The following is a 25,661-nucleotide window of genomic DNA, read 5'->3' as shown; positions in this document are numbered from 1 at the left end:
CCTTGTCCTTTCTCTAGTTTGTCCGGGTGTCCTATTGCTGCTGCTGAAAAATTAGCCAAAGCTCATGAAAAGCAACAGCCACAGCCGGGAGATCCTTCCAAGAATAGCTCCCATTCAGATCGGATCCTCAGGTGAGTGAAAGGAGCCGCACTGAAGGGGCTGCCTCCCGAAATGCCCCAGGGGCCCTGCAGTCTCCCCGGGGCTGCACGCGCCCGTGCTCGTGTTCGTGCTGGTGCATGTGCGCGTGTGCTGAGGCGTGGAGTTGCCCACGGGGCCTCCCAGGGGCAGAGCCAGAGGGCGGCTTTGGGGGCACACAGGACAGAGTCTCGTCTGAGACAGAGAACTCTCCTGCGTCCGCCAGTGCCTTGGCTGTGGCACAGACATCCGCACGCTGCCCTGCCTTGCTCTCCTGCGAGTGTCTTGTCTCACCACTTGAGGTTGTTCAGGGGTTCATTCGTGGCGGTGCTGGTCCTGTCTGGAGACAGCAGACCGCATCAGCTGAGGGTTACTGCTGTCCAGGACACACGGGGAGCTGCTCTTCCCTGGCTGTCGTGCCTCCGCCTCCCTCACTCCGGGGATGGGCCCTAAACCCAGGGAGAGGAGCGGGTGTGGGCGGTGCCCTCCACAGGGCTGCCTCCTGATGGCCCCTGAGGTTCTGAGACAGCAGTAGGCGTGCGCGTGCTTGGGTGCATGTGTGTGAGTGTGTGTGCACGTGTGCATGCATGTGTGTGCATCTACCTGTGTGGACATGACTCATCACAGAATCCATCTACTTAGCATCCCTCCATCCACGTGGCCTCTGAAGTGGGTGCCACAAATAAGGCCAGAGCCTCAAGAACTTGCCCAAGGCCATGCTCACCAGGGTGGGGGGGGGGCTGGGGGGGAGCTGGCATTGGCGCCCTGCCAGCCTGGCTTCAGAGTCTTGTTCCTGACCACAGTTCTTCGCCCGGGGGACCGCTTCCCTGGGGCACACGACACCCGCCGTGCTGGGGGACACCCCCGCCCTCTCCTTTCCCCACCTGCTGTCCTCCCTCAGTGGACACCCTGCTCTTGGTTTCTTTGAGGAGCTGGAACGCCCACAGATCTTCCTCCTCCCCAGTCCTCCAGACCTCCGTTCCACGTCTGCCTCCCGAAGGACAGTGTGGGAGACCAGGGCTGCTGTACCCTGCATGAGCCCAGTGCCTGGTGGTCACGAACACGGGCGATGGCCTCCCACCGCCTGCCCCCTTTCAGGCCCCTCCCATCCCTTCCCTGGCATGGCCTGGGAGTCTCAGCCAGAGGGACTTGGCCACCCGCCTTGGCCTGCTCTGAGGGTCCCATGCGAGGCGTCTCTGGGTGGGGAAGGGGCCTCACCCTCCTGCACTGGGACACACTCGCAGTCCCATCCATGGGGCGCCTTCAGCTCTGCACGTCCAGTTGGCTTCTTTCCACCAGCTGGCCCTCATGATGGTTGAAGCTGCTTCCTTCCTCCGTCTTATTCCCGTTCCTGCCAGCTTCCTGTCAGTTACTAATTCGGTCCTTTTCCTGCCTGGATCTAAGTCACTGACAAAATGTCAAACCACCAGGCTGGTGAGGCCCGGTGAGGCCAGGGTGGGGGCCAAACAGGCTCCAAACTCAGAGGCTGCACCTCCAGGAACTTGGACCTCAGTTCATTTGCCTGTAAAAGTGGGACAACAACATTATCTTGTCGACTTCAAGCTTCTTCTCGTGAGGCTGCAAGGAGGTGGCGCGATTTTCCTCCCTGGCCCTTGGTGAGGAGCCCAGAGTGGGAGTGACTGTGGCCAACATGCAAGAGCCTTCCGTGCAGGCTCTGTCCCTTCTATGAGGCCACGTTTCTGGGTGTTGGACCCAGGGGTGCAGGGAAAATCCTTGCAAAGCTTTGCTGGAATTGTGGGCACTAAGTCTGTGCTGCTGGCTGAAGGCCTGGCTGAGGAAGCCGTCCAAACATGGTACAGATGTGACGTTTAGGATTCGTTCTTCCCCTGAGTGCTCTCCAGCAGCTTCTTCAGATGTCACTGGGCCAGGGTCCAGCCAGGCCCTCCCACCTTTCTTGGGCAAGGAAAACGTGCCCACATTCTGGTGGTGTCCCGTTTCCCAAGGCCCTTCTGAGCCGTGCAGGGTCTTTTTGTCCCCAGGCTCCTGTTTCAGGCCACACTCAAGTTCTTACAGCGCCCAGCATGTTAGAGGTCCTCACCATTGGCCTCTTCCTAATTTCGCCGACCCACCCTTTCCAGACTGAAGTCATTGCTTAGTGCAGAGACAGGAGCAAAGAGAGCTGGGGAGGCGGGGGTGGTTCTCCCAGCCTCCTTCTCTCTTTTCCTTCTCTCTGAGTGGACTGGTACAGGAGCCCCTCTGCACCCTGTGTGGTTGGTACGGCTGGTCTTCCTGCCCTTGCTCCTGCGCTGTCTCGACCAATGTCTTCACGCCATCCCTTACGCATTTAGAAATCTGAACTTTTCCAAGAGCTTCAATAACAATGAACTGAATGCTCACAGTGGCCTTTCCATCCCTGTCCTTAACCCTTCCAGCAGTCCCCCAGGGGCCATCTCAATGACTTGAAGCAGAAGACAGTGGAGGGCTAAGACCTGCCCTGGTGAAGAGCGGAGCTGGCCTGCCCTGAGGCTGATGCTCAGAAACACAGCCACATCCCCTCCAGATGCCCCGACTCCCTCCCCACTGGGGGTTCTGTTTTTCTGCCGCTAGAATTCTGCCTGTGGTGGCTGGCCGCCATCCTAGGGAGGCTCCTGTCAGGCTCCCTGCTGAGGGCTCTCGCTCATTGTGACTGAGCTCTTTGACACCTGCTCTCCTAAGTTCAGAGGGAAGGTCTCAGGCCCTCCCTCCTCTGGCTAATGCTGTCTGCAAGGGACATGCCGTCATTTCTTTAAGGTTCCTATTGCTTCCTCCTTGCAGGCAGCTCTTCCTCACATAGATCAGGCCCTCAGCACCCTTTATGGTGGGACCTGGGGGAGGGTCTCTGTCCACACTGGGCTCTGAGGGGTCCCTGTCCAGGCCGTGGGGTAGGGCACTGGGGATGGGTGGCACGTGGTCCCTGGTCCTGTCCTCATGGTTCTGCACCTCTATCCTGCACCTCAGGCCCATGTGCTTTGTGAAGCAGCTCGAGGTCCCTCCATATGGAAGCTACCGGCCTAGTGTGGCCCCTACCACGCCCAGAGCCAACCTGGCCAAGGAGCTGGAGAAGTTCTCCAAGGTCACCTTCGATTACGCAAGTTTTGATGCTCAGGTTTTTGGCAAACGCATGCTTGCCCCAAAGATTCAGACCAGCGAAACCTCACCTAAAGCCTTTAAATGTAAGTTGGGGAGAACCATTCCTGGGAGGTAGAGGGTTTGGAGGGCGATGGAAGAGGGATCCCTCGTCCAGGAGCATGTAGGGAATCTGTACCCTGGGGGGCTGATTGGACTCGGCCGGGACGCAGGCCTGGACCCTAGCTGCCCCGGTGTCCACCGTGCTGGCTTTCTTGGGGTCTGCATCTCGCCCATGTGCCGCCTCCATGTTCACCATCGAACTTGGGGCATCTCCTCACTATTTGTGAGACAGAACCAAGGTCCTTTATGGCGTGCATGTCCAAAGGCTTAAGAATAACTTTTCTGACCTGGTCCACCAGAGAAGCCCTCTGCCCTTCTGCGCGGGGACCACCTTGCTGGAGACTGTTGTTTGTGGTATTAGCGACACATTTGCTGAGTACTTGCACTAACAAACCTCCTTCTTACAAACTTTCGAGAACAATCCTTCCTGTCTTTTTTGGTCACTTATTGCACTAATTTGTGGGTCGCAAGCCCTTTAGCCCTGGAAGTGCATATGAAATGGAAAAGCAGTCCCCATGTGCACATGAGATTGGAACTGGCACCTCCTGGTGGATGTTCTCAGTCCCCAAATGCGGCAGTGATGAGTTACCTACGTGTTAGTGATAACAATACCGATGGACACAATTACCGCGGGAGCGCCAACGCCTCTCCCATGTGTTAGGGCTGAGCCTTCAGGCTTCACACACAGGCACCCACTGACACTACAGCACCCACAAGGAGCTTCCGTGTATCCGGAAGTGTGCTGGGGTGCCATGATTACTCAGAGATACCACACCTGAGAGTAATGGTATGGCTACAGCACAGTTACTAGAAAAGACAACATTTTGTGCCTTCACTTGTCATGTTTATTTGAACAATATGCGACTTTATTAAAGCAGTGACTATTCTGGGGACACCAGACATCTGATTTTGAGATGCTGTGACAGAATTTTCCTACTTGGGTGCTATTCCAAACATTCTTCCTATTTACAGAATTCTTTAGTCTTTCAATAAGCATTTACCAATAGACAGCTTGTTTTGGTTTGAAATATCAGGGATGCTGGAATGTCTGGAGGGTTTTGCTTTTTCTGCCCAAATTTTGGTCAAGCCAGAAATAGCCTCCTCAGTGCCCGACCAGAGGGCAAGTAGGAGTGGGGAGTGTGGGCCCCTGTGAGTGGGTCGAATGACCCAGGCCCAAGCCCACCTTTCACGTAGCGGTGCCCAGTGCACTCCCAGCCGTCCCAGAGTCCCTGATGTGCTGCGTGGCCGCCTCATGTTCAAGTTGTGTATCAGCCTGGTCTTGTTCCCTTTTTGCAGCCAAACCTTTCCCAAAGGCCTCTTCCCCCAGGCACAGCCCCTGCACTTCATCCTCTTCCACAGGCTTTGACTACGCCCACGACGCTGAGGCTGCGCACATGGCCGCCACTGCCATCCTGAACCTCTCCACCCGCTGCTGGGAAATGCCTGAGAACCTCAGCACGAAGCCACAGGACCTGCCCAGCAAGGTTAGTCCCCTGTAAGGAGCCCCTTCTGAGGCAAAGACGGATGGGTGGCATTTACAGTCAGAATCACATGCCCCTGCACGAAATGTGCTCAGGAACACCCAGTGTCTGCTCGGTAGTTATCATTCTTATCTTTCCTCCCTCCTGGCCATGGCCCCGATGACCAGAGAGGTTGGAAGAGTTCCCCTGAGAGCTCTGTGTGCTGTGCCTAAGGGGGAAAACATGTGTTCCCTCGCATTTGCCTGAGCCTGAGGGTGGCACACACGCGGGTTCCCTCGTGTTTCCCTGAGTCTGAGGGTGGTGCACACGTGTGTTCCCTCGTGTGTCCATGAGTCTGAGGGTCATGCATATGCCTGTTGCTTCGTGTTTGCCTGAGTCTGAGGGTGGCGCACATGCACGTTCCCTCGTGTTTCCCTGAGTCTGAGGGTCGCGCACACGTGTGTTCCCTTGTGTTTGCCTGAGCCTGAGGGTGGCGCACATGCACTTCCGTCATGTTTTCCTGAGTCTGAGGGTCGTGCACATGTGTGTTCCCTTGTGTATGCCTGAGTCTGAGGGTCGCGCACACGTGTGTTCCCTCGTGTTTGCCTGAGTCTGAGAGTGGCGCACACGTGTGTTCCCTCGTGTTTCTCTGAGTCTTGGGTTATTCTCACCTGACCATGCTCACTGCCTTCTCTGGGGTCTGGTGTTGTGGTGTTGGGAGACTCGAGGGAGAGTGGAGTCTCCTGGGTGAGCCCGAGGAGACGGGCAGGACTGCTTCTCCTGGGAGGCCCTTCTGTTCCTGTTTGGCTCTGCGTCCTTCCACGGGAGCCACAGTGGCGGGCATTCTGTAACGCTGAATTCCTGCACCAGAAGGCACACATGGAAGGGGTGGAGTCACTACAGATTTCACCTTTGCAATGGCAGGCGGTAGACATTGAGGTGGACGAAAATGGAACCCTGGACTTGAGCATGCACAAACACCGCAAGCGAGAGAGCGCCTTCCCCAGCAGCAGCAGCAGCAGCAGCAGCCCGGGCATGAAGTCTCCCGATGCCTCCCAGCGCCAGAGCAGCGCCAGCGCCCCCAGCAGCTCCATGACCTCACCCCAGTCCAGCCAGGCCTCCCGCCAGGATGAGTGGGACCGGCCGCTGGACTACACCAAGCCCAGCCGCCAGCGAGAGGAGGAGCCTGAGGAGGTGGGTGCCGGGGCTGAGCGGTGGGTCAGTGCTCCTGCTTCTCCAGGCAGGGCCTCTGGGGGTCTGGTCCCTTCCCACGCAGGGCTCTGCACCCTCCGGGCAGCTAGGACTCAGCTGGCCCTCCTGGAGGGGTTTTCACCCTTTTGCCATGCTGTGGCTTCAGCTTCTCAGCTCCACAGACACGGCGGTCAGCAGAGTGTGGGCCCTCGGAAAGCACGGGGAGAAAGGCTTCTTTCAGGTCCCACGGGGGGATTTGGGGACAACTCTGAATTCCTTGGTTTTGTGGGCATCCCATCAACCTGCTGTCCAGACAGGGAGACCTTGGGCTCCAGCAGCTACCCCTCGTGACTGTCCCCAGTACACTCCAGGCCTCCTGGCTCCTTGGACAGAGGCAGGAGAAAATTCCAGGCCCCGGGAGCCCGGTGGTGGGCAGAGGTCTGAGTCTCAAGACGAGCATCGCCTGGTAAAGAGCAACAAGCCGGGCGTCTGTGCTGGAGCTGTGGTCAGGGGACGGTGAAACATTCCCTTTCCAATCATTCCACCCACTTGAGATGACTGAGGGCTTTTCCCCAAAGAGAGGTGTGTGTCCGGAAGATCAAGGCCAGCTCTGAGGGCAGCACAGGCTCCGGGCAGCCTCCACATACTGCAGGTCCCTCCCCTCTCCCTTCTTTCTCCCAGCCGGCCCCCAGGAGGCCGGGTGTGGGCAACAGTGGGGCAGGGCCCCCAGGAGGGCAGGTGTGGGCGACAGTGGCGCCAGGTCCCCAGGAGCGTGGGGCCGTGTCCTTGTGGAGGAGGAGGTTCCTCCTGGGAGCCAGGCTCCCTATACACTTCGCATGCACCCCCATTTTACAGAAGAGCAGACTGGGCCCCGGGCTGAAGTCACTGGGCTCAGTGAGCCCCAGACAAGGGGCACCTCTTAGATGGAGCCTAGTGGAGGGAGGCTGGCCTGAGACATGTCTACAGGGCTGCGCAGGCGCTTTTCTCCCTGCTTAGGGGGAGCCCAGTCTGAGGCCGGGGGGCCCTCCTGTGTGGGGCCCCAGTGTAGGGTCTCCACGTCTGCTCTCGTCCTCGTTCCATTCCTGCTCCCAGGACTGAGCCACATCCCCTTCCTTGCCTGGCGACCTCGCTGCCAGCACGGGACTGTCTGCCCCCTCCCCTTCCCTCCCCTTGGTCCCTCCCTTGGCTCCTTCCCTGCCCCTTTCCTTGACGCCCCAACCCCGGCTGGTCTCCCCAGGACGCTTTGCCCCTCCCCTTCTCCCTTCACATTCCCCATCAGCATCCTCCTCCCCTCCCAGGACTGTCACCGTCCTCTGTGGGGTGACCCAGGTCTCAGAGACCCACTGAAGCCTGCCCAAGCTCTGCCCCGAAATCAAGAGTCCATTCTCCAGACAGAAGCCTTGGCCTAACCCCAGACCCTTCCCCTCCTACAGCCCCCTCTCCTAGGCACGGGCACCCCACGTCCTTCTGGGTCACCCCCAGAAATGCCTTCTGAATCAGGCCATCCTGATCCCTCTCCCACGGCCTGGACGCCCTACTCAGACCCTCCTTCCAGCTCTGCCCGAGGCTCCTTGACCCATCCTGGGTAAGGCTGCCACCCCCACTCTTCAGCCTCACCTCCCACCCCCGCCTCAACAACAGCCCCTTCTCACTGTCCCCAGGACACCCCAGGCCCCAGTGTCCATGGGCCTCACTCTGGAGCAGCCTTCTCCTTTTTGCTGCCGGGAAGCCCCCATTTATCCTGAAGACTCAGCTTGAGTTGAGGAGCTTCGTCTGACTTGCTCGGGCGAGTGAGTCACCTTCCTCGTGCCTTGTTCAACAGCAGTAACAGGAGCAGCAATGGCGATACCCACAGTGCTGACCAGAGTCGCTGCCCGTTGTGGGGAGCCATGTCTGCCGGGCGCGTGCCTCAGGGGTGCTTCCTCATTCGATCCCCAGAAGTCCTGTGAGGGGCTGCTATTTTCTCAAGCTTCAAGGTGTGGCACCTGGGCCCCAAGAGGTTGATCAACTTGCCTGGGACACACGGCAAGTCCCTGTGCGGGGGTCTGAACTGCGAACCACCCCACGGGGTAACTGCTGCAGCTGCAGGCTGACCTGCAGGGCGTTGACCTTCCTGACTCTGTGGCTCCCCACCCTCTGTGGCAGGGACAGTCCTAGATCACCCCTTGTCCACAGCACCCTGCCCTCAGCTGGTGACTGAACACCTCCAGACCCAGTATTCGAGTTCAAAGCACTTATTAAGTGCCCGCTGTGGTCAAGGCGTCATGCTGGGACGGGGTGAAGGGCCAGACAGTCGCAAAGTCACTGTGATTGTTGTTATCACACTTTGTATGTCATTATTCTCATCGTGCCGTCTCATCATCATAGCATCTCAACAAACCCTTATTTAGTGCCCGCTGTCTGCTGAGCGCCACTCCCAGCTCTGGAGGAGCTGCACTGTGTGCTCTTGTGTTCAGAAGGTGGCCAGTGGTGTTAGGTGGAGGTGACCACAGGCCCGAGGCCGTGGAGGGCATCAGGAGCCTCGTTCCTGAGGCAGCTCAGGAGCTCTGGCCGAGGTGGGGGAGCACCCAGCCCCTCAGGGGTGCTGTCTTCTATGTCTGGGGGGAGTAGGTCTTCCTCTCTCATCCAGAAGAAAGGAGACTCCAGAAAATGCCTCTGCAGACACGGTTCTGAAGGGTCCCTCTCCCTCAGCCCCCGGGTCGGGCACCCGGCCCCCGCCAGCGGTTAAAACATCTCCCTGCTGGTTTTTTGCAGTCAGAGCCAGCAGCCCATTCTTTTGCTTCTTCTGAAGCAGATGACCAGGAAGTGTCGGAAGAGAATTTTGAGGAGCGGAAGTACCCCGGGGATGTTACGCTGACCAACTTTAAGCTGAAGTTTCTCTCCAAGGACATAAAGAAGGAGCTGCTCACGTAAGTTGCCACTTTGGCTGACAGGCCTCCTCGGAGAATCTCGACGTCTGGAAAGGAGCTTGTCCTGGTTGGAGCCCGTAGTGACCGGATCTGCTCAGTCTGGGGCCTTCCCCTTGCCCTGGCCTGGCTCTGACTGTCCTCCTGGCCTGACTGCCTTGGAGAGGAGGTTGGGTGTCCTTCACTAGAACCCTCTTGAGCCAGGCAATGGGTGACAGGTTTCCCATCATCTCTGTACCACGCTGGGCTTGAACACAGTGCTCTGAAGTGATTAGGAACAAGGAAGAGCCTGTGTTCTGGTCCACAGAGCAGGAAGAAGGCTGAAGGGAGCTGCCCTCTCCTGAGCCACAGCTGTCTGCCCTGGCTTCCAGCGCCCAGGCCTGATGTGTGCTCTGCCTTGGGACTAGGCACCTCAGCCCTGGCAGCCTGGCTGTCCCCTTTGAGCTGGTCCTCGCAGAGTTTAACCAGATGTCATGGGAAGGCAGGGAAGCTGCTGGTAGATGTGAGCCATCCCACCGCCTTTGGTCAACCCTCATTGAGGGGGACTGCGAGAGGCCACACCTGGCAACTCTCACTCTGTGCTCAGTTTGTTCCTGGAGTTCCTCTTCTCCTTGCCCTGAACCCCACTAGTTTCCTCCTACCCTGTAGCTGGCTCTCCCTAGGAACTCCCTGCCTCCATGTTCATGGGCACACACATGTGCACGCACACACACGTGCTTCAGAGGCGTCCCAACTTCAAGTGGAACCTTAATTTGGTTCTTTTTTCCTCCTTGATTAAGGTGTGTGGGAGAAACTTGCAGTCCAAGAGGCGAGGGCTGTGCTCTGAGGACTGAGGGGGAGGAGCTGCCCCTTGGCCCGTGGCTAAGTCGGGAGCAGGTGCCAGCCGCCCTCCTTGAGGAGGCTCAGCTTGGGGGCAGGCCTGGTTGGGGTGCCTTGCTCTCTGTTCTGACGTTCTTTTTCCTTTGTCCAGCTGTCCCACCCCCGGCTGTGACGGCAGTGGCCACATCACCGGGAACTATGCCTCCCACCGCAGGTTCGTCCCCCACTCGGGTCCAGCCTGACCTGGGTGCTGCGTGGTGGGTCTTCCTCCTCTCCTCCTCTGCTCCCCCTCTTTGGCTTACCCCGATGTCCCATCTCTTCTCTTTCAGCCTCTCTGGTTGCCCTCTTGCTGACAAGAGCCTCAGAAACCTCATGGCTGCCCATTCTGCTGACCTCAAGTATGTCTGCCTTCCTGGCCTCCCATCTCTTGGGCAACTCCCTTGCTCTGCTCTCTCCTTCTATGGCTACAGCCAAAGTCGGCCTCCTCCAGGGCTCCAGCCCCAGGCTGGCCCCGCCCTGCGGGATGGGGCAGAGAAGCAGGGCCATGGAGGGGCCAATTCTGCTTGTCTGGGGCCGCCACTGCTGCTGCCTGTGTCTCCCTGCTCTGAATGCTGCTGTGTGCCTATCTTCTCGGGCAGGGGCTGCTGTAGGCTCCTGTGCTGCCCTCAGCCCTGCCGGCCGGCATCTCCAAGGGCTGAGGGCCAGGAGGACCCACTCCAGCTCCTGGCGGCCCAGCTCCTCCTCTCTCTCTCCTGAGGACCCCGATAGGCTGCCTGGGCCTGCTGCCCTCACTGCCCTTGAGATCTGAGAGAAGCCCAGAACTGGCCTTACAAGGCTTGGAAGCCTTGCCACGGCTCAGCAGGCCGCAGGCTGTGCAGCTCTTGCTAAATGAACTGGATGTTGATGATGAAAGAGAAAACTCTTTGCCCTTCCTTCTCCTACAGTCCCTTCCAGCTGCTTCTGTCTTGGCCTCCGGTGCCCCCCGACGACGTGCCTCTCCTCTGTGCTCACCCCTCCCCTTTGCTGAGCACCCCCTCTTTCTGCTTCTGCTCCTCACTGCCCGTAACACATGGACAGGGAAGGCCCTGTGGGCACCAGCTAGCCTGCTTGACTGTCCTGCTCAAATGAGATGCGCCCAGAGGTTTCCCAGGTGTCAGTGTTTCTGGGGCTGGAGTTGGGGACTGTCATCGCCTTTGGTCTTCATGCTTTCACTTGAGATGTGACATTGCAGCTGGTGTGACCTTGAGCTGTGCAGCTGTCGTCCTGGGATCCCAGGCTGAGCTGAGGCTGAGGAAGGAGGTCCCACTCTTGTCCTCTCAGGTCACCCCTCTTCAGGGGTGTTCCTCTCTTCCTCAAGCCTCTGTGGCAGGAAGCCTTGAATCCAGGCCAAATTTCCCTGACTTGTTCTGTTCTGGGGCCAGAGTGGAGCCGGGGCCCTGGTGCCTCTAAGGCGAGGAGCTGTTGTTGGTGACAGCTTCCAGGGGCCTGAGTGGATTTAGAAACAAGGCAGAGAGCTCTAGATCTCCCGGAGTGCCCCCGTCCTGCCAGCCTTGCCCTTGTAGCTCTCCGGAGGCCCGTCAGGTCCCAGCAGTCAGGAGAAGCGTGTCATTGCCTGTTGTCACCAATAGGGCCTTCGGTTCCTGTAGATGAGGCTGGGCCGGGTTCACCACCGGAATAGTCTTTCTGGGAGTTAACAGCTTTAACGTAAGCGTTTTCTGAGGCTCAGCTCATCGTGGCAGATTCCATGTTCACTCATTCCTTCCTGGTGTCCAGCCCCAGAAATCCACAGGAAACCCTCAGTCCTGCAGGCCCGGGAGCTTCCTCCCCAACCTCCGTCCCTCCGTCCCTCCTCTCTCCTCTCACCATCTTTCTCCTCTTCGTTCGTCCTGTTCTCTTTTCCAGTTCCCCTTGCTTTTCTAACTATGATTGGTTCTCAGGGTTCTCCGGTTTGAGGGGCATTAGCGCTCTAGATGTGACCACCTGTGCTTGGTAGCTCTTTCTTCCTGCAGAGCAGATGCTCAGGGAAGGAAAACATGGGCCCCGTCTGAGTCTGGAAACAGCCGTTGGGGAGGGTTGGCGCCCTTCTAAGACTAAGTGCCTGTGAAGAGCTTTACCCAAAACTCGTGTGGAAATAGCAACAGAAAGTGTTCCGTGTATGAAACGCGTCACTCACCAGCCTCAGCGAGGTCTGGGAAGGTGGCCGAGGTGCCCCAACGCCCTCTGAAGCACTTCTCTCCCCTCGAGGGTCTTTCCGTGGGATCCCACGCCTTGCCTCCTTCAGGCCACAGTGTGGGCTTGGGATGGATGTGGGCCAGCTCCACCCTGTTCCCCCTGTGTCCACGCTCCCCTCCCTCCTGTCTGGTGGACATCTGGCGTGGGCTGCTCCTGACCAGCCTTGTGGCAGCAACGGGCAAAGGTGACCCACTCCCAAGGGGGCAGAGACACCTCTGCCACTGCCTAGCAAGTGAGACACCCTCCCTGTCAACACCTGGTGCAGTGACGGTCCCAGACGATGTGTTTTTGTTCTAGTCGAGTCCCAAGGACTCTTCCCGTCCATGTCCCAGTGTGATCAGGGGACATGCTGCTTTGGGCTGCTCATGCCCCTCGGTGCACGAGGAGTCGGAGGGCAGCCACACACCCTGCAAGGACGTGACGGGGGGACCTCTGGATAGGGCGAGGGACAGCCCACCACCTGGGACAGGGATGGGGCTCAGAGGCGAGAACTGGTGTGCACCACCAAGCTGTAGTGAGTCCCTTAGACATGGCATTCTTCCACCTGCTCAGACAGTGCGCTCAGAAGCAGATGGTGGGAGGGTTCCTGCAGCTGACCCTGTGGGTCTCTGGGGCCACAAGAGTGGCTGACGCTGCCGGCACCTGCTTCTCTAGCACATGGACACCATCCTCTCTTGGACACAACTCTCAGGAAAAGCCATTGAATCGGGCCTCAGCAAGGAGTGCGGGACGGCCCCACCTGCCTGGAGCAGGTGTGCCTCGATAGGACCCCTGGGGGCGCCGGTCCCACCTGTGCTGGGGCCTGGCGGGAACTGCCCCCATGTGCGTGTTGTTGCTGAGTCGCCTTCTCCCCCCTCCCCAGACTCACTCACAGACAGCATCCGGGGCTGCACCTTGTGGGGTGTTACCCACAGTCCAGAGTGGCACTTGGGCACTCGACGGCTAGGGCTGCTAGGGGCCGTGGTGTCCTGGCCACTGCCTGCAGTGCTGAGCCTCTGAGTTCTGTCACACGTTTCCCTGAAGCTGAGAAGGAGCAGAGCCCCGGAAGGCCGCCTAAGCGGCTGCAAACCCGGGAGGGAGAAGCGTGTCCTCACTCTGTACTTGGCCCCCCAGAGCAGGAACAGCTTGGCCACTACTATCTTGGCCACAGGAGCGTTCGGCAGGGCACCCTGAGCTGAGGAAGAGGCAGTGGGGCGCCAGGGGGGCCTTGGCCTCAACACAGAGAGCTGTGTGAGGGACACCCTGCGGTGCCCGAAGGACCCGGTGCCCACAGCACAGTCCCGAGGGGCCATCCCAAGCAGCTTGCACCCTGGACCTCGGACAATGCAGAAACACAAAGCACCAGAGTAGGAGTGTGGCAGCAGTTTAGGGTTTGTTTGAAAGGGTGAAGCCTACCCAAATGGTGGTGGTGAGTGGTTTCTATTAAAATGCAAAAACCTCCTTGTACCAGGCATGTGTGGGTTGAAATGTGATCACAGATGACTGGGGCAGGAGCCATCATAACTTCAATGGGGCTCGAATTACCCCAAAACCCGACAGGAGGGTGATTTGACCAGTTGGCCTGCTGACAGGCCAGGGAGGCGTTTGATGTGTGGCCCCCGGGGCAGGGATGAGGAGGGTGCCTTGAGAAAGTCCAGGGGCTGGAGAAGGAACTGGGCAGGGAGGGGCGAGAGGAGACCCCTGGGCATCGAGCCCTCCAGTTGCTGTGCCGGCCTCAGGGTTTCTCTGATGGGGAATGGGCAGTGTCGGCCTGCGGGGGTCTGAGCAGAGGCCCAGAGGCTGCGGGGGGTTCTTTGGCTGTGTTGGCTTCCTCTGTTCTGCCCCCAACGCCAGACGCAGCGTGTGACGGTGAAGGAGGACACTGAGGAAGGGCCTCGTGCACAGCACAGGGACCTGAGCACCACAGAGCCCTCTGTTGATAGAGAGGCAAGGACCTGTGTCCCGTTCCAGCTGGCGTTAGTCCCCACGACCCTCTTGGGGTCACTTTTGTACTAAGGAACGGCTTCGGCTCTCATGATTCTCTGTGTGGATGAAACCAGAAATGGCAGATGAGCGCTCTGTGAATAGCAGGCTCTCCAGATGCAACCCTGCCAGGTCCCGCAGGGTTGGAGCCGTGCCCTCACGAGGGACAAGGTGCGAAGCCACACGCCTGCTCAGGAGGAGGCTTCCCAAGGATCCACTTGCGGAATCAGGCGCACCTCCCCACGCGGACACCAGCAGGAACTCACTCCCTTTTCCTTGGTGGACATTCAGGGAAAAATAACTTAAGAAAACTCACGCTCGTATAGTAAAGTGAAATTTTTACCTTCTATGTGATGTGCTCACCAAACATTCTGGGTGCATAAAGTGGGCCTTTTGTGTTCTGTGTCTCCCCTCCTTACCCTGGCCAGTGCCTGCCACCCCTCCAAAGCCCCCTGCTGTGCAAATTCTGCACTCACTAAGTAAGAATCATGCTCCGACGTGACCAGCGCTGGGGATGGCATGTCGTGGGTGCCCAGTCGACATCTGTTCATTTGCTCTTAACGGTGGCAACCCTCCATGAGCACAAGCCCTCTTCCCCCTCATGAGAGCAAGCCCTCTTTCCCCTCTGTGAGCACAAGCCCTCTTCCTCCCAGAAGCATCAAGGAAGATGAACTTGTCTTAGGGGTTAGGTTTGCCTTTCTGAGTGATCATGTTTAAAGTTAAGGCCCATGTGTGTTCTGGAACCTTCTAGTCCAGTCTAGAACCTTGCAGAAGGCCAAGGTGGGAGTCCATCATCCCTGCAGTGGTGACGTGCTCTCCTCTTGGCCTTCCTGGGCCCCCTTAGGGAGACTGGGTGTCAAAGTTCTGAAGCCCAGAGGTGGTGGCAGCAGGCTGGCCGGACACACCGCCGTTTGTAAGTCCTCAGCGCTGGGGAGGTGGGTGGGCCCACAGAGGAGCTGAGCAGGGAGGGCATCTTTCTGTGGCCAAGTGTCTTCACTGGCTCTGGTCCCAGCTCCTCTGTTCTCCGCAGGTGCCCCACACCTGGCTGTGACGGCTCTGGCCACATAACGGGGAACTACGCATCGCACCGGAGGTGAGCCTGCCATGCCCTGGGGTGCCAGGCTGGCAGTGGTGGGGGGTTTCTTCCTTAGATGAAGTTGTAAAACTCCAAATAAGACATTAATGCTGCTGGCAATTAAAGCCTGTTTCATCTCTTTAATCTGAATTGTTGACGTTCCTGGAGCCTGCTCAGGCTTCCTCCTGCAGCCAGAGCTTGGGGCTCATAGTGACGCTTCCTGTCCGTGGCCCTACTGCCTGGTAGAGCGCTCGCTGGCAAAAGGTTCCTTGGGATCTTCCGGGCTGTTGATCACAGAACTTGGGAGGAGGTGAGGCAGGTGGGTGTGAACTACTGCAGCAATTTTTCCTCTTTCAAAACTAGCTTGTCAGGCTGCCCTCGTGCCAAGAAAAGTGGAGCCAAGGTGACGCCCACGAAGGACGACAAGGAAGACCCTGAGCTGATGAAGTAAGTCAGGGTCCTGCTGGCCCCTTTGCTCCTTTACAGAATTGGGATTTTCCTGTATTTCATATTTTTAAGAAGTTCCTTCTAGATTCCATTTTCATTAATATGGCTGATCAATGACAATACCCATTTTTACAGAAGTTCTCATACCATGCATGTGGACACCTATGAAGGCACGAGCCACTTGCATTGTACTGACGGCACAGACACTGGCCCCTGTCTGGGCTTCTTAGGTCTGGAGGTGTTTGATGGGCCTGGGAGAAGCAAAACGCCCTGCTGCCTGTGCCCCTGGGGGTCCTGGGTGCTCATGGGCCTTGCAGTCTGCACTTTTTTGGTCTGGGGGGAAAGGTCAAGGAAGAGAGGATGATTAGAAAGACGACGAATTTTCAAACCGTGTGTGTCTGCGTCCCACACACCTGCATGCTCACACACCTTCGCAGACAGCTGGTGTGGAGTGAGGGACCCCAGGAGGGTCACCCTGAACTGGGACCTCGACACTGCTGTGAGAAGGAGAGACCTTCTGGGCTTTAAGTGATCGAAGTCCCTGAAACCCTCTACTGACCTTCTCACTGAGGAGGCCTGACATGTTATCAGGGGGCTTTGCATGAACTCTGACCCTGTGTGTGCTCCACTCTGTGGGGGCTTGTTGCAAGCTTATCCTTCCAGAAGGGAACTTGCCCCCTGACTCCCCACTTGCAGGTGGGGGCAAGGCTCTGCCACAGGTGTAAACAGGGTGACCCACTGTCCAATGTGCTCTGGAGTTTCAGAGCTGACACTGGGCAAAGCTGGCAGTGGTCCCCTTGGCAGGTGAGGAGTGGAAGGGAACGGCTCTGGCTGCCTCATGGGGCTGGCTTGGTCAGGGCGAGCCTGGCAGGTCCACAGGAAGCAGGTGTGCCTGACTGTGTTACCTGTGGGCCAGGAACAGCCAGACACTCACCCCTGCAGAGGGAGCCACCTGACCTGAGATGCGGGCGCTCTCCTTGGAGCTCACCCAGCTGCACACATACATCTGCTCAGCCATGGAGGAGGAGCTTATTTGACCAACATCACCCCCTTCAAAGGGGACAGCCCCACCAGCTGTTTGGTGTAATAAGGCTGTGGCTTATTTAATTTTTACAATGAAACTGTAAAGAATGCTAAATCAAAAATGCAAAGTACGTAGTTGTTGGTCTCGTGAATGCTACCTACAAATGCTAGGGTAGATAAAGAGTATTTTTCCTTCTGAGAATCCAGGAATTTGCCTGTGATCAAATAAATGCAATGCTATTATGAATTTAGTAAGGATCCTGCTGGTAGGGATATTATAAGTGAATTGTGCTGCATTTGCAAATGATTAAAAACAAGATCAGCAATTTTCAAGTTAACTGGGAAAAATGGTTTTCCTCTTCCTAATGTGCTGTCAACTCTGCTTTTTAAAGAACAAGATTTCTGCAGCCAAGTGGAGAATGTGACTTTTAGAAACAGTTCAGCATTTACAGGATGGGTGAAGTTCCTAATGTCTCCATGGCAAGGAGGGGAGACTGCCGACTTAGTGGCTCCATTTTATAATCCCTCTTCCCTAGCCATAAACTTTCACCATATTTATAATTGACTAGCGTCTTGAAACAAGTGCAGACTGCAGCAGAAACTTTAATAGGTGTGTCAGGTCCTGCTGTGTGATGGGATTTTGTTAGCATGCACTAGCTGTGATTTTGGAAGGGCTGATGGAAGTAGTATTTCCTTTTATGACGTCGTGTATCTGCACTGCTTGAGATTAAGTCATGTCAGCACTTTGTGGTAAATCCCTGTGGCCACAACTAAATAACTGGCAATAAAAGTCTGCAGAGGTTCCAGCACTGGGGTCGGGAGCTGAATGCCCCTTGCCCGTGGAGAGGCCCCTAGCTGTCCCCAGCCATGCTGGCATCTGACAAAAAGACGTGCCTCTGACTGGGGTCCCAGCAGCATGTTGCCCCTGCACCCCACCACAAGCTTGCCTGGGGAGCACAGAAGCTGCCCGACATGGCGCCCCACACAGGCCCTAACGCGAGGTCACCTGGCAGCTCTGCAGATCTGGACCTGGGTGTGGAGGGAAAGAAGCAGTGTTACCTGCTTGAAATACTCACTACGATGTAATTCCAGGGAAACACCAGCAGCCCCTCCTGATGAGGAGGGTTAGGGCTTTGCAAAGAAAGTGGCAAGAGAGAGTTTAGAGTCAACTGTGTGTTGTAACTGTGAAGACCTGCCTCCCGTTTGTCCTTTTGATCTTGTGATGTCAGGCCTCACAGGCACCTTGGGGTGCCCGGCCCAGGTGTCTCTTGGGCCCCTCAGCTGGGAGGTGTCCAGTTTTGGGGGCAGACCCAGAATGGAACGTCCCCCAGGCCCTGCAACGGCCCCGGCAGTGTCTCCACTCTGGGCTGGTGGCTGAGATGAGCTTGGACAGGCTCAGTGCACATCCCACACATCTGGGGCCCACATGCGGGGACGAGTAAGAGAGGAAAGAGAGCCAATGGAGAGGAACAAGTGAGGACGGTCTCGGCTGAGGAGGCTGGTAAAGTGTCCGCAATGGCTGCCTCTGAGATGAGGCCAGAGTGTGGGGGCAATGAGTCTGGGTCAGCCTTGCTATTGTGCAGTGCAGCCCCGTCCCCCCACGCCCCCACCACAGCAGGAGACCCTGGAATGACCTTTGCCCTCCTGTGGGCTTCCTGCCTCTGACTTCTCTGAACCCTAGGGACCTCTCTGCAAAGTGGGGCGATGTGTCCCCTCTTGGGGTCCTGTGTGTTTGCTAGGTCTGCAGCACATAGAAAGCAGGTGACAAATGGCAAGCTAGAGGAGTCTCTTTTGTTGGAGGGAGAAGACTAAGAACTTGCAGATGGAGGATCCTGTCCTTGGTCAGGTGTCTGTTCCCAGCTGATCTAGACCTTAGATCGCAGGATCCTGAGACGTCGGTGCTCAGAAGGCGCTGCAGGGAGCTCCTGGTCCAGGTCCCCCCCAAGGAAGTCCCAACCCTCTGCGTTGTCCTGTTTTCTATGCCGTGGAACGGATTCCCACGGCAGTGTGAGGGGACATCATTCTGAATCTTTCTTGTTATCTCACCTGTCCCTGGGTGTTCATTATTTCCATAAGGGGTTCTTTCTCCTTCACACCCTGAACAAAGGAGAATGCTGTTCTAAGCCGGCCTCAGGCAGGAATGGTTGTGGAGTGTCTGAGTCAGTCTTTCCCACACGAGCTATGGGGCCTTGTGTTCTTTCTTCCAGAACACATGTTTCAGATGTGGCAAAGCTGGGACATCCATGGGCATCGTGCCATGATCAGCCTCTGGGAAGCTGTGGGGTGATGGGGCCTCTGCTATCCCTGAGCTGCCTGGCTTAGGGTGCACTTGTAACCCCCTGTGACCCCACAGGTGCCCCGGGTCCCGTGTTTGGTGCAAGGCCCCACCCAGCAAGTGGCCTCTGGGTGGTCTCAGCCGACACCTTAATTCCACATTGCTGCGGTGATGCAGAAGTGACACTGGCAGCAAGGTCTAGGTGTGGGCCCAGAGGTCCAGCCCCGGGGACCGGGGGGGTCATGGCTGCTGAGGGACAGGGAGAGAAGGAGCTACTGACCCTCCAGCTGTGCAGGGGACGTGAAGCTGAGGCTGGAGAGGGAACATGGTGCCTGCTGCCTTCACCTCGGGTCAAGAAGGCCCAGGTTCTTCTCTGAGGCTCCAGGACTCGCTCCACCAGTGGAAATTTATTCAGGAGCCCCCAGCGGATCTCAGCATCTGGCTCGGGAGAGTCTCGGGGCTTCTCCTCCCACCTCTGGCACCCCTGTGCTCACCTCTGACCTCTGTGCCCAGGTGCCCAGTTCCTGGCTGCGTGGGGCTCGGTCACATCAGTGGAAAATATGCCTCTCACAGAAGTGCGTCTGGCTGCCCGCTGGCCGCCCGGAGACAGAAAGAGGGTTCCCTCAACGGCTCGTCATTTTCCTGGAAGTCGCTGAAGAACGAGGGGCCCACCTGCCCCACTCCGGGCTGTGATGGCTCTGGCCACGCCAACGGGAGCTTCCTCACCCATCGGAGGTAACCGTCTCTGCACGCCCTGCCTCCCTGTGCCTCCAGTAGGGACCGAAGCTTTGGGGCTGTAGGCAAGGCCCCCCGGGGGGCCAGACTAGGGCTCAGGTGCCACCTGTAGCTTCTGGAGGCCCAGCTTGGAGCCGACTGAGAAGCCATAGAAAGCCTGTTGGTACCAGATGGTACCTGATGGTGCCTGTGACATGTGTCGCCCCATGTGTCTACTGTCAAAAATTCCTTCCCCATCCCGATGGAGGCCCTCCGGTGTGAGTGAGCAGAGCCCGTGTCTGGTGTGTGCGTCCTTGTAACAGGCTGCCGGCTTCTCACGAAAAGCTTCGTCTGCCACGCCTCAAGCCCTGCCCCTCCTCCGGGGCCTTTTCTTTGAACCTTGGGCCCAGGCCTCTGCCCACTTTGCAAGGGACCTGGTCACAAGACCCCTCCCTGCCTGGGCATTGGGCCCGGGCAGTGCTGACCGGCTCTCCCTTGCCCCCCAGCACCTGCCCCAGGGCTGGGGGGCCTTGCCTCGCCAGTCCTCCTCTTTGTGCTGGGCAGCCAGGGCGATGGCTGAGGTGCACAGGCTCACCGCCTGGTCCCGTCAGAAACCATCCTTTTTTTTTGCCCTTGTCTCTCTACCTACGCGATTCATTAACTCATTCATTCCACAAGCCTCTACAGCGAGTCCGCCAAGTACCGGGCTCTAGAGATAGAGTGAGAACAAGAGAGACAATGGCCCTCCTGGAGTTGACGTGGGCGGGGTGGCCGGGGAGACAGGCTGCAGACACACAAATGAGCGAAATCCCTGGTATGGCAGAGGAGATAGCAGCAGGGGGTGGTGAGGAAGGCCTCTCTGAGGAGGCGTGAGGAGCTTCCCCATACCCAAACCTTCAGGGCCCCGGCCCGAGCCAGGAACAGCCTGGGCTGCTGGACAAGGAGTGAGGGAGCCGGGGGGCTGAGCCAGGGAGCAGGGGGCAAAAGGAGATGAGCTAAAAAGTTGCACACCAGGATCCTACCAGGCTGGCAGCCGGCAAGGATTTGGCTTTCACTGTGATGTGTGACCTCAGACTGGCCCCTGGTGTGTGACCTTGGATGGCCTGTGGTGTGTGACCTTGGATGGCCTGTGGTGTGTGACCTTGGATGGTCTGTGGTGTGTAACCTTGGATGGCCTGTGGTGTGTGACCTTGGATGGCCTGTGGCGTGTGACCTCGGACTGGCCTATGGTGTGTGACCTTGGACTGGCCTGTGGTGTGGGACCTCGGACTGGCCTGTGGCGTGTGACCTCGGACTGGCCTGTGGCGTGTGACCTCGGACTGGCCTGTGGTGTGTGACCTCGGACTGGCCTGTGGCGTGTAACCTTGGACTGGCCTGTGGTGTGACCTCAGAGTGCCTGTGGTGTATGACCTTGGCGTGGCCTGTGGTGTGTGACCTTAGACTGGATCTTGATGTGTGACCTTTGCTTCCAGCTTGTCTGGCTGTCCTAGAGCGACCTTTGCTGGGAAGAAGGGAAAGCTCTCAGGGGACGAGGTTCTCAGCACAAAGTTCAAGACGAGTGACGGTAAGGATGCCCCTCCTGTAGTCCCTGCGTGGGATCTTGGTCACCTGGGTGAGTGAGCAGGACTGGTGACAAGGGGCTGAGGCAGGCAAAGGCCCTCCTGGAGTGAGCCATGGTGGAGACAGACCCCTTGAGCTGAGCCAGTGGGTGTCCTGACCTTGGCTGTGAACCCCTGGGCTCCGGGCCCTTGAGTGGCTGTGCCTGCTCTGACCTGGGCCTTGTTGAGTGTTGGCATCAGAGAACCTGCCGGTAGAACAGTAAGCCATGTTCTCAGGGTTTGTGGAGTTGTGAACTCACTTAAACTCAACGAAGAGGGAAGCTGAGGAAATTCAGCATCATCTGGAAAAACTTCCATTTTTATCTTAGCAATTAATACCTGCCAAAGAGGTGTACACTCTCCGACCTACTGGCCAGAGCCAGGAGGCAAACAGACACACAACTAGTAGTCTCCAAGACCGATTTTGCCAGCATGAAATGTGGGTTATGAGCTGCCCACTGAGGGAGCTCAGAACCAGGCTGGGTGCCTCCGCTTGGAAAGGGGTCCCTAGGTCCGTCTAGAAAGCAGGCCTCTGCCCCACCCCCACTTGCTGGCCTGGGCTTGAGGCCAAGAGCCATGACCGAAGTTTCTCTCTGGGGCAGTGCTGGAGAATGATGAGGAGATCAAGCAGCTGAACCAGGAGATTCGCGACCTGAACGAGTCCAACTCGGAGATGGAGGCCGCCATGGTGCAGCTGCAGTCTCAGGTCGGTGGTGCTGCCCCTACCCAATGGCTCCCCGGTGTCATGCCCCCGCCCTCCCAACTCCAGAAAGTCCTTCTGTGCAGTAGGAAGAGCCGAGCCTCATCGAAGTCACTGTTGGGCTGAGCCCATGGTGCAGTGTTCAGGGACGCTCCGAATATGCTCCGCCCGCCAGCGTTGGTAGTTCCACCAGCGTTAGGGGTCCTGCAGTGCTGGCGGCTGGGGGTCCCGTCAGGGCGAGTGGTCCTTTAGTGTTACTAGTCCTGTCAGCAGGACTGTGTGGGTCAGTTGAATCCAGAGTGTGGGTTCTAAGAGTTGGGCCGGAGCCAGGTTCCACCCCAGCCCTGCCACACACCGGCTAAGTGACCTGGCGAACTTCTTAACCAATCTGCACTTCACTGGTAGAACGGAGATAATAATAGGAATCTACTCCTTGCTGTTGTAAGATGAGTGTGTTTCTATGAGGAAAGCAATTAGCACGAGTGTCTGACCCAGAAAGAGCTGCTGTTGCTGAGTGACAGATTACAAATTACTCTAAATGTATGCACCACAGCTCTCTGATTTCCCCCAAATGAACGTTTGTAATCAGAAAAAAAAGCAGTAAAGGTCTTATTTTGAAAAGAAGACCATGCCTCGCCCTTGGCTGCTGAGTAGGGGCTGGAGCAGAGCTGGCGGCGCAGACGGAGAGGCCACACATAGCCGTGTGCCCTGCGGCTGGAGGGACAGAGGGACAAGGCGGGACCAGGCCCTGCAGGACATGAGTGCAGAGAGGATGGGGGGGAAGATGGTGAGGCCCCTTTCTGGAGGCTGCAGTGTGACATGTTGGAGCCCCACGTGGCTTGGGCTGCTCCTTCCTCCTGGCAAACAAGCTTCTGCACTACCCTCCTGTCACTCAGAAGCCTGTGTGAAAACAGCATCAGCACGTGGCGTCAGGAAGGATTTTCCCTCTGCCGTGCAGCGTCTTCTCTAGGTTCACAGGCAGTAGAAGCAGAGAAGGAATGCCGGGGCTGTCTCTGGGCACTGAGACACATCGCTGTGTTGCTGTCTCCCTCTGTCCCTCCCTGCTCCTTTGCTTCTCAAAGTCCAAGGACCCTCCAGTGTCAGTACCCTTGGGGCGGCACCTCTAATTTCTCTTTATTTGACAATGCCCACCTTTTTAAAAACAGATTATTCACGAGCATCCTTTTGAAAGGACTCGGAGCCCCCTTCCCCTGGAGGGAGTTTTCAATTGTGTGCTCTGCAGAAGGGCTCAGGAGAAGAGAAGGCCAGCCCCTGACCCTACTCAAACCTTTTAAAGCCAAAGGCTTGTCACCAGGTGAAGAAACTGTGATGCTCCCCAGCCAGAGGTCACAGAGCCATGTGGTTGGAGGAAAGCACTCAATTCCGTCCACAGCCTCCTAAAAGGCCGCTCACCACCCTGCATCTAGGGGACGGCTTGGTGTGTCACACAGTGTGTCAGTTTGCCTCTGCCCCAAGTCTCCTTTAACGTGAGTCAGGCATGGGGCTGCCCTCCCAGGCCTTTCTTCTCCAGGCCAGGCTCCGGGCAGGTGCCCCGCCTTCCCCACCCTGGCCGTGAACCTCTGCACAGGGTTACACTGACCCTGAGACTCACCTTGTGGCCTGAGCCGCCCAGGGCCGTCAGTTCTGTTGTCACCGTCCGTTGGGATTCCAGCGTGGAACCCTGAGAGCCCCCTTGGGAGAAACTTCTGGGCTTTTGACCAGGATTCCCTCCTGGTGCCCTGTTGAGTCTGGAGGAGGAGAAGCGTTTGTGCTGGAAATCCCTGGGCATTCTCCGGGTGCGCTGGAGAAGTCGTGGGCTGGCTCCACTCAGCCACGAGTTGCAGAGGGGGATGCGGTTGCCTGCTCTTCTTGCCTTCCACAGCTTTAGTGAGGCCCTTTGTTGGTCTTTCTGGTGGTGGAAAACCCAAAGGCAGCCCGACCCCCTACAAGGTGGGTGCAGTCTTCCCATTACAGACAAGGAATAGGAAGCATGGAGGAACAGTGGTGGGCCAAGATCTGAGCCCAGGGTGCTTTAGAGCTGTGCTCCTCCCCAGCCCTGTAGGACAGATGTGGCACAGAAAGCCATGGCCCCACACAGCTCCTGGCTCAGTCTCCACGTCCCCTCCTCCATCCAGGGACCAGGGCACTGCCAGCCCTTCACTTGTGGCAGGGACCCCCAGGGAGGCAGGGTCTCTGCCTCTTCACCCTTTCCTGGACAGATGTGAGACGTGGCCCAGTGAACGTGCCCAGTGCACTCCCAGGAGGACGCGAGGGAGACGGTCGATGGGCCCCCATTTCAGGAGGCATTTCCCTTCTCTGTCTGGTGCAGATCTCTTCCATGGAGAAGAGCCTGAAGAACATCGAGGAGGAGAACAAGCTCATTGAGGAGCAGAACGAAGCCCTGTTTCTGGAGCTGTCAGGCCTGAGCCAGGCCCTCATCCAAAGTCTCGCCAATATCCGCCTTCCGCACATGGTAAGCAGGATGCGGCCCTGCAGGCCCCGCAGGCCCTGCAGCTGAGCTGGTGGCTGCCGCCCAGTGCTCTGGTCGGAGCAAGGAGGGCAGGGCATCCCTCTGCCTCTGCGGTCCTGATGGGAGGGCCCCGACCCTGGGGTTCTGCTGCTGGCCACTGCAGCTCTAGCTCTCCTGGATAGCTTATGAATCTGCAGCAGAACGCTCATGGTTGTTTCAGCCCAAGGGTGGAGCAGCCAGCGCTGTCCTCGGTGGTTGTGGGTGTGGGGAGATGCACTGGATGCTCCCCCATTGATTTCCTTTGCTTCTGAAAACCATGGGGCCCACTGCACAGACGGGGCTTGTAAACTGGTTATGTTCTCCAGGAGCCAATATGTGAACAGAATTTTGATGCCTACGTGAGCACCCTCACCGACATGTACTCCAACCAGGAGAGCTACCAGAACCCCGAGAACAAGGACCTCCTGGAGAGCATCAAGCAGGCCGTGAGGGACATCCAGGTCTAGGCCTCCTTGTTTGAGAAGCTGCCCTGCTGATCCCAGGTGCCTGGGCACCCCAGCTTGGCTCTGTTGTTTACCTCCCTCTCCTGCCCTCCCAGTGGAGAGTCCCAGACTCCAGTGGCTTCTGGCGGGCAGCTGGGGCAGCATCAGGTGGTTTATCCAACAGGGTGCCTGGAAATCAGTGTCTCCCGTGATGCGATGCGCTTGCCAGGCCAGAGGCCTCGACCACCCCTCTCGAGTGCAGGGCGGGGCATGAAGTATTACAAAGTGATTTATTTTTGTTTTCTGAAAGAAATCTGAGGAGCAGCTCGAAGTCTCCAGCGGAAGCTCATGGACAAGGTTCTCAGGGAAGTTTTGGAGTTTGCAACCACAGTATTCGTCTGTCAGGCGGGGAGGGCAGCAGCGGGCACAGGTGGGTGGTGCGTGTGAGGGTGTCAGCCTGGAGCACGCGCCCAGGGGCGTGCGTCTGCTCGTGAGGCCAATGTGGCAAGTGTGTTTTCTGTTTCCATTTAATTCAGTTTTGTGTTAAGGACGGAATAACGCGCTGTTCTGGAGGCTAAGTTAGGAAGAGGCCTGCAGCCCAGTGTCAGCTCCAGGAGTCTCCCTGGGACGCCCCGAGAGTCAGCGCCGGTTACACATCACAGCCCACATGTCTGGGGCGGCCGGCCCCCCACACCTGCATAGACACGTGCAGCTTGGGGTCACCCTCCCTACTGGGGCTGTGGCCTTTACACCCAGGTTTGGGTCAGGGCCAGGGCCTCTGGCTCTCTGTGTGTCTACCCAGGCCCATGACCTGTCACTGCCTAATTACTCGGGTCATGGCTGACCTTGACCGAGGCGGGGGCAGCGTTAGCGAGGTCAGGGGATACATTTCTAATTGGAGACCATCAAGGTTTTACTTCTTTTTAGATCCGTTCAAGATGCAAAAAAAGGTAAATTTTAATTTAATGTGTTAAAAACACAAT

General features: G+C 57.6%; 1 protein-coding gene across 1 annotated transcript in view; it reads left to right on the top strand.

Moving 5' to 3' along the window:
- MYT1 (myelin transcription factor 1) overlaps window positions 1–25,428 on the top strand; it is a 69,699-nt gene extending 44,271 nt beyond the window's left edge. Inside the window, exons 10-23 of the mRNA XM_014787257.2 lie at window positions 18–131; window positions 3,094–3,308; window positions 4,684–4,808; window positions 5,709–5,978; window positions 8,730–8,884; window positions 9,852–9,914; window positions 10,030–10,098; window positions 14,925–14,987; window positions 15,333–15,416; window positions 19,228–19,449; window positions 20,901–20,992; window positions 21,629–21,732; window positions 24,056–24,199; window positions 24,562–25,428. Of these exons, the coding sequence (XP_014642743.2) occupies window positions 18–131; window positions 3,094–3,308; window positions 4,684–4,808; window positions 5,709–5,978; window positions 8,730–8,884; window positions 9,852–9,914; window positions 10,030–10,098; window positions 14,925–14,987; window positions 15,333–15,416; window positions 19,228–19,449; window positions 20,901–20,992; window positions 21,629–21,732; window positions 24,056–24,199; window positions 24,562–24,702 (1,861 nt within the window). The 3' untranslated portion in view covers window positions 24,703–25,428. The remainder of the gene's footprint in view (window positions 1–17; window positions 132–3,093; window positions 3,309–4,683; window positions 4,809–5,708; window positions 5,979–8,729; window positions 8,885–9,851; window positions 9,915–10,029; window positions 10,099–14,924; window positions 14,988–15,332; window positions 15,417–19,227; window positions 19,450–20,900; window positions 20,993–21,628; window positions 21,733–24,055; window positions 24,200–24,561) is intronic.
- The last annotated feature ends 233 nt before the right edge of the window (window positions 25,429–25,661 follow it).

This window comes from Ceratotherium simum, chromosome 21 (assembly GCF_057802395.1).
Source record: "Ceratotherium simum simum isolate JZ-2026a chromosome 21, ASM5780239v1, whole genome shotgun sequence".
NCBI lineage: Eukaryota > Metazoa > Chordata > Mammalia > Perissodactyla > Rhinocerotidae > Ceratotherium > Ceratotherium simum.
Note: the sequence above shows the minus strand (reverse complement) of the source record. Positions and strands in the feature narration are given on the sequence as shown.